The sequence below is a fragment of the Gymnogyps californianus genome, chromosome Z (assembly GCF_018139145.2).
Source record: "Gymnogyps californianus isolate 813 chromosome Z, ASM1813914v2, whole genome shotgun sequence".
In the NCBI taxonomy this organism is placed as follows: Eukaryota; Metazoa; Chordata; class Aves; order Accipitriformes; family Cathartidae; genus Gymnogyps; species Gymnogyps californianus.
The window spans coordinates 43,566,071-43,582,810 of record NC_059500.1 but is presented as its reverse complement, the minus strand read 5'-3'; the positions used below and the strand labels follow the sequence as shown (position 1 = coordinate 43,582,810).

General features: G+C 36.9%; 1 protein-coding gene across 1 annotated transcript in view; it reads right to left on the bottom strand.

The window, feature by feature from the left end:
• Positions 1 to 761: 761 nt before the first annotated feature.
• GNA14 (G protein subunit alpha 14) overlaps positions 762 to 16,740 on the bottom strand; it is an 89,846-nt gene continuing 73,867 nt past the window's right edge. The window contains exons 3-7 of the mRNA XM_050912577.1: positions 8,018 to 8,172; positions 5,529 to 5,657; positions 3,473 to 3,602; positions 1,956 to 2,109; positions 762 to 952 (exon numbers count right to left, since the gene is read on the bottom strand). Coding sequence (XP_050768534.1) covers positions 762 to 952; positions 1,956 to 2,109; positions 3,473 to 3,602; positions 5,529 to 5,657; positions 8,018 to 8,172 — 759 coding nt within the window. The remainder of the gene's footprint in view (positions 953 to 1,955; positions 2,110 to 3,472; positions 3,603 to 5,528; positions 5,658 to 8,017; positions 8,173 to 16,740) is intronic.

Below are 16,740 nucleotides of genomic sequence, written 5' to 3'. Positions count from 1 at the left end.
CAGCTGTGGATGATCTCCGAGCTCCTGTGGCAGTGAATGCTGAGAACGTTTGCTTAAATGCCTTGGTGTTTGAGAAACACTTTTCCCCTTCAGAAAAGAGTAAATTCCATGGACTGCCTATGAGATCTTAATCTGTCATTCCTTAACTGTGAAAGGTATTTTATTATTGTAAGGCACTTGAACAAAAAGGCAGTGATACGCAAGGGTCACCACTAATTAATCTTTTGTAATGATTCCTAGACATTAACGGGTTTGGCCTATCAAGGCTACTACACGATGCTTCTGAAAAGTGTAATAGGTTTATCCTAGTCTTTCAACTACATTGCTCAGAACAAGAATATAAAAAAGTCTAGCACCCTAAAATAACACTAATTATCATTTTTAAGGCATCACTGTTTGAAATTTTATAAGCTATGATTGTAAGTGCTAAATAAAAAAAAAAGAAAAATCTTAAGAAAATACCAGCTGGACAACAATGTAGTTATGTACATTCTTCTAAATATACTTAATCCCCACAGCTGTCAAAAAATAACAGACAAAACTAATATGGGAAATATGAACACAATATTTTAAATATATAGCTTAAAAAGTAAATTTGAAACTCATTCTTTAAAGCTCTCTTAATCCACACTTCTTCAGTAAATGTAAATCCTCCTCCCATTTCTGTAAATGGTATTTAAAGACACCTTTTTTTTTTTTTCTACCAACACAGGCTGTGCTATGAGTAAGCCACACTTTGTGGCTGCAACCATATTTTTTCTTTAAACCAAGTTGAACTCCCTCAGGTTTAATTGCAGGATCGTGTCCTTGACAGCAGCGAAGACGAAACGAATATTTTCTGTGTCTGTGGCACAAGTGAAGTGGGAATAGATTACTTTCTCCTTGTCTGGATTCTGATCCTGATACAGCTTCAAAATGAAGTCTCTGGCAGCTTTGACATCTTGTTTAGGTCCTAGTCAAAAGCACAATTAGTGGTTTTGAACAGTTAAAAGCTATGAGCCAAGGAAGAAACATACGGACAGTATCTTAACAGGCTAATTTCATATTTAAATGTCAAATTGCCATAAAGGCATATTCCCTTGTTGGCATTTTCTCATTCATCTGTTAGTGGAGCAAAAGCTGTTACAACAATGCTTTCTAAAATGTGTAAAGTATGCTTTTTTCAACGGTAAACCTTACAGGTCGAAGTAATTTTTTATAAAAACCTATGCAACTGAAATTACCCAGCATATATTAATAGTTTGCTACATTATTATAATATGTCAAAGACCATGAGAGAAATTAAATTTTCTAAAACACACAGAGTAAACAGGATTCTCTTTGGCCAAGAGAGGGACATGTATTTTTTCTGTAGCCACTAAATCATTATAACTCTTTTCATTATTAATTGTAGGATTCAACATGATACATCTCTTGCAGAATATAATACTGTATTAAGTAATGGAATACATCTGTGATTATTTTCATCACTCTTTTGGCGACTTTAAGTATCAGTAACATTTGTTATGGGAAGTTATTCAGGCTGCTTTTTAACTTTGGACTTTTATATAGATAACAAGTTATAATAACGAATGCAAAACTATACTATGGGTTTTTACTATGTAAAGAATTGGATTAATAACTATATTCCTCAAGTTCCCCCCATATCTTGTCTCTTGAGATCAAAAATGAAAAAGGTGCTTTTTCTCATAAATAAATAATGATCGTGCCACTCTAATGGTAACAGAATGGCTGCAAGAAGTCTCTTAAGACTCTGTCCACAATGCTCCAGTAAAAAAACAAAGTTCCAGTAAAACTGAGTAACTTAAGTTTGTATTTTAAAGGATAGAGTAGAAAAGCATAGATATCAAGTATATTGCATAATTCCACTTTCCGTGTTCAATTTAATGAGGAAAAACTAAGTGGTTTAAGTATGACTTTTAGCTTTGTGACAACAGTGTGGGATAAATGCTTACCTGTGTATTCTGGAAAGTAACTAATTAGGTGGGAATACATGATTTTCTCTTCTAGAAGATCTTTTTTATTTAAAAACAAAATGACTGAAGAATTCAGAAACCAGGGATATGTAATGATAGTTTTAAATAAGGCCTTGCTTTCTTCCATTCGATTCTACAACAATAAAAATTAGTATGAAGTTACGCTCTCTAGACAGTAGCATATAGAAATCACATCAGCTAGAGATCATAAAGGTTTTTTTGAAAGCTTTTTAAAAAATATTACTTTTATTAAGCACAATTGCAATGCATTGGTTGATCATTGCTCTTCATGTTCTATATCCTTTTATTCACTGATTTGGATCACCGCTATGAATGGCATGATGGCATGTGAAATCAAGGTAAGCCTTAACAATAGAAATTATTTGAATTCTTGTATGAATTAGTGAGCAGCCATGGACTGCTGCTCTATGAAAGCCTCTTCTGACCTCACAGTGAGAGCTGAAGCAGGGTCTGTCAGGTCAAATATCTGGTATCAACATACTGTAACATCGCTAAAGGACAAGAGTATATGTACTCATCTATACTGGTAACAAAGTCTGTCCATTTCAAGAGAGATCTAAGGAACACCACATTCAGAGATTGCTGTTTGGAGTTCCTGGGGATAAGCTTGTGATGGCAGTCAGTTTGTTATTTATTTCCTAATGCCCGAAGTGAGCATAACAAAATGTTCAGCATAGTGAAAGGAAAAAGAAAATTACAGTTACCGAAGTTGTTCATGCATCAGAAGATGACAGGAAACTTTGAAAACTCTTGTCTCAACTACAATGGATGTTGTGTCACTTCACCAAGTAAAGTAGGGTATGCTTTTCACAGTCCAAACAGATCTTGAGAAAGTGATCTGTGAAGGTTTTGGGACTTCAGAGTTCAAACAGTATTAAGCATTTTTGAAGGACATTTGAAGGAATCCTCATACTGCAGGATGTAAAGCAACCACTACCAAAAGTAATGCATTCCACTAATACGCTTTTCCCTAATTGCCTACTGTTTCATTTTTTGCATCCTTCTCTACAACATCTGGCTACTGCTGATGATGGCACTCTGGAACAGATGGGAGAACTCATCTTATGTTTTCTAACCGTGGGAAGGAGGTAAATTTTAAGTTATTTTGTTTTAATTTTCCTTAATTAATGCACAGGTTAATTCTGAAACATCAGAGACTTAAAAAACAAACAAAGAACCCCCTAATTACAGATGACTGAGGTAGTTTTACTTGCTTAGATATATTGTTGATACTCAAATTCTCAAACATTTGACATGGCTTAAGTGATTTAAAACATTTTTAAATCACTTTTTGTCTTTTAAGTTAGAGTTCACTTTTACAGGCCGGCTTCTAATTTAATACAACTTCGGGACTGCTTGATCAGCTTCTTAATGTCGTTCTAGTATTTGCAAATGCTTTTATGAAGACATGTGAACGCTGTCTTTCTTAAAAAGCACAGATTTTTTTCTGCACCTTGTATACCCCCACTCCTTACCTCATTGTCACATTCTGCCAAGACTTGATCGTATTCACTTAATGCAACTAAGAAAATGATGGAAGTTACACTTTCAAAACAATGGATCCACTTCCTTCTTTCTGACCTTTGGCCACCTACATCCACCATCCTGTTAAACAGAAATACAGTCAACATATTAGTCATTTTTATAAGATACTTTAAGTATATCCAAGGGCCTTATAATAGATCACCTACCTGAGATAAACTTGACTTGTGAAAAGTATATCTTAACACTGTATGTTCTGTTTCATATGTAAACTTGATTCACTTGCTGTAGTGCTACAACTTTCACTGTTCTTTAGTGTTGTTGTGGGTTAATTCCGGTGGGCAGCTAAGCACAATGCAGCTGCTCGCTCACTGCCCCCCCCACACCGCAGGTGGACGGGGGAGAGGAAAGAAAGAGTAAAAGCAAGAAAACTTGGGGGTCGAGATTAAAAAAAAAACCTAATTGTTTAATAAGTGAAGGATAAGTGGAAGAAGAGATAAAGAAAACAAAACAGTGATGCAAAAGCAATCACTCACTAACTCCCATGGGTAGACCAAAGCCCAACCAGTTCCTGAGAAAAAGATGGCCCACCTCCCTAAAGCCCCCTCTTTCCACTTTTATCACTAAGCATGCCCTTGTATGACGTGAAATATGTCTTTGGTTAGTTCAGGTCATCTGCCTGGCCGTGTCCCCTCCCAACCTCTTGCACACTCCCCAACCTATTCACTGGGGGGCAGAGAAACAGAGAAGGCCTTGGCGCTGTGCAAACACTGTTCAGCAAAAGCTAAAACACTGGTATGTTATCAATACTGTTTTGGTTACAAATTTAAAACACAGCACCATATCAACTGCTATGAAGAAAATGAACTTTATCCTAGCCAGGCCCAGTACCAGTGTGTAAGTCACTTGAGGCACAATACAAAATATAATGCTGGGTTTTTTTCTGTGTTGGTAGAACTCTTAGCAAAGGCAGATGTGAACATATTCAATTTTGTTTCCCCAAACACTCCAAAATCTCCCTCAGCCCCCCCCTAAAAACCCCAGTGTAGTCACATCTCACTACTCAAAACAATCAAAATGCTCACAAATATCTTAGTTCCACATCAAATTCCTATGGTTTTGCAGACAGTTAAGTAAGTCTCTCACATTTTATCCAGGTCAAAGTGTTCCCTAGAACATTCCATTTTCCAGGAAAAAACAAACAAACAACAAAATCACAGTTAGGCTGGTTTGACCATGTATTATCAGAGTGGATTCTGCTTCTGCGTTGTAACTGCAGGCAGGTGTTTGTTCATGATGAAATGGGTGGTTTGGTGGAAGAACGTCTATAATCATGCTAGTGTGAATTCTGCAATTTTGAAACTAAAAAAAAAATGCTTTCCTTTAGAAAATCAGTAACACCACGTGTTGCAATAGCTTGTCTAGTAGCAGATAAGGTAATTTTAAGGTGCTTCTCAGACTTCCTTTCAACTTTATAAGTACGTTTGTTTCTCTCAATTCCACTGAATATCTTTTTTTTTTTTATATTATACGGCAGGCAGAATAAAGTATCTGTCGCGACCCTCCACTTTTTTTTTCCTCCTCCTTCCCTCAGTGTCTGCAACTCCCTTCCTAACTTTATCTAACTGGAAGTTGTAAATTCACTTGAGGGCTTCAGCATACCTATTAGGGCCCCCTCTTCCAAACAGTTACAGTCAGGAGGCAGAAACTGTTGGCTCTAAATGGAATTAAACTACATTCCGATATGAGCACTCATGTTACTACAAATACTTTGCCTCTGCACCCCCCATTCAAGGCTTTTAATTAAACTAATAGTTCAGAATACACAGTAATTGGGCTGCTTGAATTGAAAAGCTTTTTTCATGTAATGTAAATTTCAAAAGGAGTGTTTTGAAACACCACTCAAGTTACTGTATTAACTTTGGAAACTAAAAGGGCTGGAAACACATACAACACTCATTGAATACCAAAGCTTAAAGGACCTTAGAAGTAAAGTTGCAGCAACTACTCTCATAATTGTATACTGAATCATTTGACAGGCAGTCTTACCTAAATATAATATTTTCTAAATCAAAAGGATACTCGATAATTCCTGTAGTTGGCACTCGGACTCTAAGAATATCTTGCTGAGTTGGCACAAATGAGGGCATAGCAATACGATCAAGGTCAGTAAGATAACTGAAAGGTTAAATACACAACAGAAACAAGATTAATGCACTATCATAAATTAATCACACAGATGAAAAAACAAAGTACTAACCAGCAATCACAGAAGAGTTCCCACAAAAGCAGCAAAACAAAAATTCAGTGTGCATGGCCTTAGCGCAATTGTTGCTGGCATAAAACAATAAAACCCTTTAACTGAGACCTGCATGTACATTTCAGACAGAATAATACTAATCAAAAGAGATGATGCCTGAATGTTCTATAGACAATCAGCCCACATCCAAAATGATAAATTTTATTTGAATAATCTTTGCTATTACCCCAAAATAAACATCAGAATTAAGATTTGAACACAAATATAAATATCAGTCCTAGCCATAACGTTTACCACAGTACTCTATCCCCTGTCACTTCATCCGAGATGCTAATATTGCACACAAATGTGAAAGACAGAATTCAGAAAAGTAATTAATGGAAAGCACTGCGAACATGAATGCTTCAAACATATATTTTTAATACAAAAGATGATGCATTTAGATTCTTGTCTGCCCATGCAATCATTCTTAACTTTACCCCCCTTAGTTTCACAAGGCTCTTGTGCTTTTCATCGCTGAGGTTAAATTCTAGGATGACATTCCTGTGCCTCAATAAATGAGCAGTGTGTGAGCAAGACACAAAGAACCGATGCCTGGTATTCCTCTCTGCAGTCTATCTTGCTACCACTAGAAGGCAACATTAGATCATCCAAAATCCTAACAAGGCCTACAAAAAGAGTAAGGTCTATTCCAACTCATACAACATGGTTGTAATACAAACTTTCCTTTATTAATCACTAATTCCCCCCTTTTCCTTTGGTGGAAGAGGGAGGATGTCGATGTATTCTCCCCTCGCTGCCCAAACATTCCTCACCTTTGGGCTCCAAAATAAAAAATACTCACAATGATGTTATCACTTACTCAGAAAAGATTTCTCTTAAGAAAATTCTTTCTCTCCAGCAATGTAGTAAATTGTTATTGAGATCGCAATTGTAATTAACAGTAAAAGGAAGATTTAATAAAATTTAAAATAAAACTCATTTTCAATTGTGGCTGATTTCTTAGAAAATGAGGCTACAGCAGACCATTAAGTGGCATCCTTCTTCTCCAATGTAGGATTCTTAAAGAACAAGGCAGACAAACATCTGCCAAGAATGATAACGATTAACACATAAGAACAGATTGCCTATGTGTAACCATTCTGAGTTAAAGTTTACCATAAATGACTAATCTAAATGTTCCTTGCTGAAATTTAACCCTGTTCCTTCTCAACCTTGGCAGAAACAGAAATCTAAGTTTTCTGTTCTCATGAAACAATCATTTTTTCACAGTTAAAATTCTTTGAAAATTAGGGGAGAGACTTATCTTCATTCTTATTTATATCCTAAACTTTTCACGTAACTGAACTGTCTGACCTGCCCACTTGTTGTCAATATATTTTGTACAGCTGTTTTTCATGATTTCCCCCAAGGGAAACTCAGTTATGTACCAGCTGTGTTGACCTCAGAACTGGGAGAGACGATGGTTCCAGTATGTTCAGAAAGCCTAATATTAGTTTGTTTCATCATTCCAGCTTAAAGTTTGTTGTATACCACAGGCCAACAGAGACACAGGCATACCTAATACAATCAGAGTGAACCCATCTCTTCATTATGAGCCAGCAGTGTGCCCAGGTGGCCAAGAAGGCCAATGGCATCCTGGCTTGTATCAGAAATAGTGTGGCCAGCAGGACTAGGGAAGTGATCGTCCCCCTGTACTCGGCACTGGTGAGGCCACACCTCAGATGCTGTGTTCAGTTTTGGGCCCCTCACTACAAGACAGACATTGAGGTGCTGGAGCATGCCTGAAGAAGAGCAACAAAGCTGGTGAAGGGTCTAGAGAGCAAGTCTTATGAGGAGCGGCTGAGGGAACTGGGGTCGTTGAGTCTGGAGAAAAGGAGGCTGAGGGGAGACCTTATTGCTCTCTACAACTACCTGAAAGGAGGTTGTAGCGAGGTGGGTGTTGGTCTCTTCTCCCAAGTAACAAGCGATAGGACGAGAGGAAATGACCACAAGTTGCACCAGGGGAGGTTTAGATTGGATATTAGGAAAAATTTCTTCACTGAAAGGGTTGTCAAGCATTGGAACAGGCTGCCCCAGGAAGTAGCTGAGTCACCATCCCTGGAGGTATTTAAAAGACCTGTAGACATAGTGCTTAGGGACATGCTTTAGTGGTGGACTTCGTAGTGTTAGGTTAACAGTTGGACTCAATGATCTTAAGGGTCTTTTCCAGCCTAAATGATTCTGTGATTAACTTCATTAAGTCTGGTTTGTCCTTGTAATTATGCAGTGTACTTACTACTTAGCAGAGTCTGAGAGCTGGTACTCCCTCCGTCTGTCGTAGCATTCTTGAATTCCTGGGTCTTCCCAGAGCTTCTTGATTGCTTCAACTTGTTTTCTTTCCAGCACTGTCACTTTATCCACTTCCACTTCTTTGATCATCTGAGCACTCTCCTAATCAATTAAACGATTACACTATTGTAAGAAAGGATTGCCATTGGCATGCAGTACACACTCCCCCCTTTCTTTATTATACTCTTCCCATCAATGAGACTAAGCACCAGAAAGGAACCTAGGAGAAAATAAGCAGTTTTAATCCTCGAATGCATTTAATTTTTCAAGTCAAATGACTGCTACTGAATATTTTAACCAAGTTAGTCTTGCTTACTGTCATCCAGGTGTGATTTTTCTTTTTAAAAAGAGACCTTGACAAAGGTCAGAAAGAGCTCTAAATCTACTATTGTTAAATTCATTAAATTTTAATACCAATTTATAACAGTGGTAATGTTTCCAGAATTCTAGATACTTTCTTCCATACAGATAATTTTGGTTTGTTTGTTGGTTTGGTTTGTTTCAGGACAAACCAGAGGCTGACCTAGCATAAACAGTCATCAAGCAGTCATCAGATTCCTACAAGCCATCTTCTGTTTAATGCCTATCTCAGTGAGATACAGCCAAGGTACTACTCTATGGAAAGAAATAATTTTTCTTTGCTCTCTGCTGTTAAGTGCAAGAGGTATTCCAAAGATAAATGTAAGTTTTGCTTTTAAGGTATACAAAGGAATCTATTGTTCTGCAGTGAGTGGTGCAGTTGACCTGCTTGAGGGAAGCGATGCCATTAGAGTGACCTTGACAGGCTTGAGGCGTGGGCCCATGTGAACCTCATGAAGTTCAACAAGGCCCTGTGCAAGGTCCTGCACCTGAGTCAGGGCAATCCCCAACATCAATACAGACGGGGGGATGAATGGGTTGAGAGCAGCCCTGTGGAGAAGGACTTGGGGGTACTGGTAGATGAAAAACTATACACGAGCTGGCAACGTGCAGTTGCAGCCCAGAAAGCCCATTGTATCCGGGGCTGCATCATAAGAAGCATGGCCAGCAGCTTGAGGGAGGTGATTCTCCCCTTCTACTCTGCTCTCATCAAGACCCCACCTAGAGTACTGTGTCCAGCTCTGGTGTCCCCAGCACAAGAAAGACATGGACCTGTTGGAGCGGGTCCAGAGGAGGACCACAAAAATGATCAGATGGATGGAACACCTCTCCTATGAAGAAAAGCTGAGAGAGTTGGAGCTGCTCAGCCTGGAGGAGAGAAGGCTCCGGGGAGACCTTATTGTGGCCTTTCAATACTTACAGGGGGCTTATAAGAAAGACGGAAAAAGACTTTTTACCTGGGCCTGTAGTGAAAGGACAAGGGGCAATGACTTTAAACTGAAAGAGGGTGGATTTAGCCTGGACATAAGGGAGAAATTTTTTATGATGAGGGTGGTGAGACACTGGAACAGGTTGCCCAGAGAAGCTGTGGATGCCTCATCCCTGGAAGTGTTGAAAGTCAGGTTGGATGGGGCTTTGAGCAACCTGGTCCAGTGGAAGGTGTCCCTGCCAATGGCAGGGGGGTTGGACAAGATGATCTTGAAAGGTCCCTTCCAACCCAAACCATTCTATGATTGGAAGTGTTCTCTTCTGTAACTGTTCAACTGGGTATATGCTGATGTTTGCTAGTACCTTCAGTGGTCTGGAAAAGTATTGTTCTAAAATGCATTTAATATTGAAATAAATTAACTTATTTAGTGTTTGGAATATAACAAATTGGTTACTGTAAACTCAGTTTGCCAACACTTTTTCCAGTACATTGCTAAATATCATCTAGATTTTTAACTTAAATCCTCTAAAAATGAAATAAGGTTTCTTCTTGACCTCTTATTTAAGCCTAGGAGAGTCACAAATACTAACGCTGCATACAGATCTGGTTTGGATCCAGGGCAGTGAATTCCTGGGTCTGAACTGCAAAATCTGAATAGTGATAGACCTGTTAATCTAATCATTAAACGAGATAAAGATCAGTCAGAAAACAGGACTTTTGTAGTTATGGGGTCTTTAAGTTTTCACGGGCAACTGCAAAACTATGTAACATAGGACCTAATGCCTCAAAAGCAATTTCTCCTTGCTCAGTTCAAATTAATTTTAAATATTGTAAGTTTCCAAAATGTTGTGAATATACTACTCTTCTGAGTTTCCCTATTAAATACTTACAATGCAGTCATAATGCCTGGGCAAATTCTTCATGATTGGAATTATCTTTGATTTTACGGGTATTCTGTTACACAAAACCAAATGCCAAGTCTTCTGATTTTTATTAAAACTGTTTTTTTAAAATAGTAGCTAAAAGCTTTAAACATAACTGTTATCATTACTGCTACACTGTAAATTGTTGACCAATGTAAAATAGTTTAAAATGCATCATGGTATAAACATTCGTGTTAGCATTTCTTGTAGATTGTTTACAGATATAATGTAATCCACATTGGTTTCTTACTTTAATTATACACAGCATAACTCTGTTAGCAAGACAGGTAATATTGTCTATTGAATAAATTTTTCTGTTCTGTAACTATTACATCAAATGTTCATGCTGATCTAGAACAATGTAGGAAGAGCTTTACTTATACTTTATTTAGGCACCATGTATGAGGCAAGAGATTAGAGACCCTGCGTCCTGGCAGTAACTTTTCTCTATATTTTCAATCTTAGCTGATGAAAGACGTGCAGAATAATTTGGATTATGAGTAACTCTTCCTTCAATTCACTGAAGTCACAGAACAGATATTCTTTTCTAGAGAAAAGAAAGGGCACTGACATGCAAATACCTATCACAGCATTTTGACTGCGGTTGAGTTGGACTTCATTCCATGCTAAAACTTTGCACTTGTCTAAGAGGGCTTCATGTAATTGTAGCTGCAAAACCAGCTTTGGTATCGGGTCCTTGTGAAAAGAAATACTTTGTAAGTGTCTACATTTGCAAACCTCAGTCCCCTTATGTGGCCAAGTGTCATGTGACATCAGGAAAAATCCTTTTTGGGAAAATAATTCAGATTAATCTTTCCTTTCATAGTGTATAACAAACAGAGTTCCACACTGACAGCTAGTCTCACGCTCGTAATTGAAAGAAACAAAATCCTACAATGAAGTGAAAAATTACTTAAAGCACCAAGTGATTTTACTATCATTCCATGGGTGTGTCTTCCTCATCCTCAGTAAACAGGCACACTACTAATAAAAAATGCCTTTGCTATGAATTATGGGTAGATAATACGACATGAAAGCAAGATACAGGAAATTTCAGTTTCCTTAAAATGCAGTCTTCAGGATAAATGACTAATGAGTAATCTTAGGAGATGGTGTACAATAATCCAGTCAGGATCTGACGGAAAAGGGGATTAAACTTTAAACACACTCTAAGATGTCCTTAGAAGCAGCAGAAAGTCCTTCAAACTGGGTAGCAGGAGTGTCCTGTAATTTTTTATACTGGGAAATATCAGCATTTTAACTAAAAGGCAGGTGTTGCGGGGTTTTGTTTGAGTGTGTGTGCATGTGCACATGTGCGCATGAGTGTGTGTGACAATTTATTACTAACAGCAAACTTTCATCATAAAACATTCATCATAAGTAACAACCAGAGCAATGCCAGCTATTTCAGCCTCTGACTACTCTAATGACTGAAGTAAATAATTTTTCTACAAAATTGTGTTGACATGATAAAATAGATCAATGTAAAATAGGATTATAATTGGAAATGGATTGTTCGTTTTACATCTGGTTTTAAGTAATACTGATTGTCAAATACTGATATTACCTATAGCTTAATTGCAGACATTCTGTATTGTATTCATGGTCAACACAAACATTAATTGCAATTGAACTGAAAATTTGCAAGCCATGGCACAATTAAGTAAGCCCCCAAACTCTATACACAGCTCTTCCAGTACATAATAAGAACCAGTTCTGCTAATCAGGACTTTATTTTTTTTTAAATTCTTGTATCTAACCCACTGAAGGATTTTTGCTGATTATTGTAAATAAGCGGCCTTTGAATCTGCCACAAACTGTGAAAGCTAAAAAAATTTTCTAACCAGCTATAGCTCTTTAAGCTAGCTTAACATCTGATAAAATGCTTAAATGTCCTTTTTTCCCTCTGGTTAAACACTATAAAGGGTAACTGAATGATGTAAGATGCCCCACAAGGCTCACAGGGCTTTTATGATTTTGCTGTAGAATCCCACCGCTAGGAATTCTAGAAGAGGGTTATTAAATCTTGTCAACACTTTTACATTTTACTGTTTACATTTTACCAAATATCTTTTGGCACTGCCAACAGCATACCATGAAAGTAGTTTAAATATCATGAAACTTTATAATGGGATTTTGGCAAGAAGTGGACCTCTGTGTTTCAAGTGGACAGGGTCATATTTTACAACCTTCCTGTGCAACTCAGAAGAACAGCAGAAATTTAGTTTTCATTTCCCTCAAAGCGAGAGTGGAATTTTATAGAATTCTCACTTACCACTAAGAAGTTAGCCCAAGAGACATTGTGGAAATATGCAGCATTGTAATACATGAGCAGTAGGTGCTTTATAGAAAGAACAGAAAGGGCTCACTAACATGAGAAGAAAACAAAACAAGTCTACAATCATTACAGACCGAACCAAGGAACAAAGAGGGAAAATGTAAAACAGCACAAGAACATGTTAACAACGTCAGTTATTGGCATAAATTTTTTTTTAATGAAATACAAACAACAAATGAGTTCCAGAATTCACTCTTAATTAAAATATGTATAGCACATTATGCTCTCTCTAACCACGGTATAAGCAGGAGCAGCAAAAGTTACATTGAAAGTGCTGTAACATTTTTATATTCAAAATCCCTATTCTGAAGTTACCTCACTTCAGGCTGATTTTTTTTAAGTAGACCTCTGCTTCTTGATGACATGGTGCAGGTAGAGAAAAGAATACAGATGATAAAATAAAGGTAAGTAATTTTGAGTACAACAGAAGTAGGAGAATATACTTGTTCCAGTGAAAAAAAAATACACCACAAAACAAAACCAAAAACCAAACCTTACGATCCTGGAAAGAAAACTGGTCATGTATAACAAAGACAGTGGCAAAATTGTTTGGCAAATACATTCAAGACCTGTGTCTAAGCTGCTTAGAACACTAAAAATCTATTAGTCTTTTAAAAATCTATTACATTATTCTCCACTAGAAATCAAACTTAATTCTGCAATTAAAGGGCAACTGATGGTGTGTAACAAGCAACACTTCAAGGTTCACTTGTTAATCTGTTTTCATCAAAAAGATACACTAAAAAGAAACAAAATAATCAGGAGGGGTCCTGAATATGCCTTTTTCACTTCACACAGTAATACCACTGGGTAAAAGCAGCTTTTTCCTCTTTTCTAAAAGTGCCAAGAAACGTGCGCAAATGCCAGCTGAATGAGTATAATATTAAATACAACTTGTAGTAAGGACAAATCTTTGCCAGACAAGAAATGGATAATACCACAAGTGACAACTGTCATTTTTTAAGATATATGAATAAATTTTATCTCCAGCTGTTACATGCAATGCATAGAACTGATTAGTTCAGTAAAGCTTCTTTTTGGAGGGCCTGAATCTCCACACTTGGAAAAAAATTATGTTTGATTTGATACCTTGCAGTTCTGTCCAATTTATAGGAATTTATATATGTATCTATTTCTTCACCCATAACCTAGGTTATTACTCCTTTAAAAAGCTTTCTGAGAAGAGCAGTCTGTTTTGGAGCAATATCTACCGAAAGTGTTTCCTAAATGCCCAGTGGTAAAGACAGGAATTGTTCATTTTAAAAGTGCTCTGAGAAATAATGAAGCTCCTATTTTTCTAAGTATTTATATTTTATGGTCTTTGCACTTCACTTGCATACCCCAGATCCTTCCTCATTTGACTAGGCAAAAAACCCTACAAAATGCTCCAATAAAAGTCATACTTGGAAGCTACAGCTGGTTCTTCACAGCAAAAAGGAAGGGACACAAAGTGGTTATTCAGTATTGGGAGGTTACAAGAACAGCCAGTTAAGGGTGTATACTGCTTCAGAAAGACATTATTTATCAAGAGATACTTAGCTACAGCAGTTTTCATACTATGTGAACAGGAATTTTGTGAGTATCTCTGAACACATTTTGCATCTCTAACCATTTTTACTTTTACAGTGCCACTGAAATACAGATTATATCTCACTAGAGAATATGTAGAAAAATGCAATTAAATACTTGCTGCTTCTTCATACTATTGTTAGGCCCATAAATTGAACTTCTGCGAAGTATAATGTACTATATTTTGGAAGTCATTGTGTTTTACTAAAACCATGTTTGCATTCATTTTCATCTCATTTTTTGAAACAGTCCCTTCAGCTAATTTGACATAATGAATAGGGTGTGTTTGTTTCTAAAGAAATAAAAAGAGAATGCATAAAATGAGGTGGGGGGGAACCACAAAAAACCCAAAGATTTTATAATTCACTACAATGGGGACAGGAAGCTGCTATTCCCAGGCCATTTATAATTTTAGTAGAAGTTACTGATTAACAAATCACGTTTCAAGTTTTAGTGAGAAGTTTTGTGAATTTCAGTTCTGTTGGCTTGTTGTTGCTGTTATAGAAAATTCTTTGAACTGGAACCAAATGCAAGCCCAAACGCAGACCCAAACACTTAAGTTAATCTCCTCTCGGTACCAGCAAGGCTACTAAGTTTTGCTGAATTACAAGCACTGCATATAGCTCCCCTGGTTGAGGTATGGTATTTTTCATATCTCAACCTCTATTACTGAGGTAAAGTACACCCTAAGAGACTTCTAAAATGAGCTACACAATTACCTATGATTGCTTTGTTTACATATTTTGGGTACAGGAGGAACTGAATATGAACAAAAGAAGAGGAAGCTAACAACTGGCTGAGCTGTACATAAAATGTATACACTGCTGCTATCGTCAGTATCTCCTAATTACCATCACAGGAAGAGACAAAAATTAAGTATATGAGGGTTGGTTTCAATTTCTAAGTGAAAGAACACTTTGGAAGAGGAAAATTAAGGAAGGCGAAAAGAGGAGGGGAACTAAATGACTCAAGTATTTAGAGTTAGTACATCATTATATTCTAAAGATAAATAAATATTGCTTATTTTGCAGTCTCTCATTATTCAACTTCAATACTGCATTGTTCTATGGCTATGAAAAGGTACCTGGTCGTAGTCTGGATAACTGGATAGGAACAACAGATTAAGTTGAAGATTAAATTTTGCAAATTAAAATAATGAATTGATACAATCCTGGTAGTGCACCAACCACTTACCATACACTTTGATTGTATCTTTCTTACTGAGCCTATTGTGTCTGCTACCCATAGGCTGTAGGAAATTTTTTCTCTAAGTTTTCAACCATTATTAGTCCCCCCATGTATGGTCACAGCAGGAATAGTAAACAGTACACCAGCTAGCAGTAAGCAAAGCAAGACTAAGCAGTGCAACTGTAAAAATACCAGGCCAAACCACCACCCAGATCGTAACTGGCAACACAAAATTTTTGGCAAAGACCTGACTGAAAACAAGACGTCACAGTCAGGTCTTACATAAAATTTAATGGATTACCCTTAAAAAAATAGAAGAGAATCACAAGATATTAGGTTTCTTCTTCACAAAATGAAACAGTTTGCAATTAATGTTCATATATTTGCCTTTTGTTAAATTATGTGTGAGAGTGCATCCATGTACATGTAAATGTTGGTCAACTTCTTCAAACACAAAAGAGCTGTTTTTGCAGTATTACATACACGCGGACTACAAGTAAGCATGTACACATAAATACACAACTATACATATAAATACACAAGTACACATACATGTAATTTGTGGCTTCCAAATCTCATTTTCCAACACTTCTAGTTTACAGGGGGAAGGGAGAAACAAAAACTATCAGTATAACATCCCCAGATATAAGCAAGTGACATCCTTTATTTCTTGGTTCATTTTTCCACTCTATAATAGACAGAGATCATTGTTTGGCACACTGCAAAAATATTTGGGTCACAGCTTGATTTAATGATCTCCATTTGAAATGGTGGTTTTAATCTTTTATGATTTTTTGTTTTCTTTCTTTCCTGGCTACCCATTGCCATCAGTTGCCATCAGGAATGGTTTTAGAGGACTGTGTGCAAGAGTGAGATGAATGTGTATTCTCTCCCACATTTACTAACCCACAGCATGGTTTAAAAAAAAGGGAGGGGGAGATTTTCCCTTTTATTAAAGCATTTAGTACCTAGCATATATTGACATGGAACAAAAATATTACACTTTTTTTTCCTTTATTTTGAAGGAAGAGGAGTCTAGAAAGACAGAGCACCCCCCTACTGAGGAACTAAAATGCCTCTCATCTAACAAAATCTTCTATTGGTCTATTAATCCAAGTGGGTTTTACATATGTTAACTTTTCCTTTTCAGCTTCATAGAAAATGTATGCAGTGTTAAAATCTTCATAAGATGTATGAAAGGTACATGAGCCTATTACAGCTTACGTTTTGTTTAACATGACAAGGCCAAAAGTGACATAATTACTTTTGCTTCTCAACACACACTTCAAGAGTGTTGTGGACTATGAGAGTGTCCAAAGGACAAAATCAAAGTAGCAACAGATAAAAGGGCAGTTATTTAATCC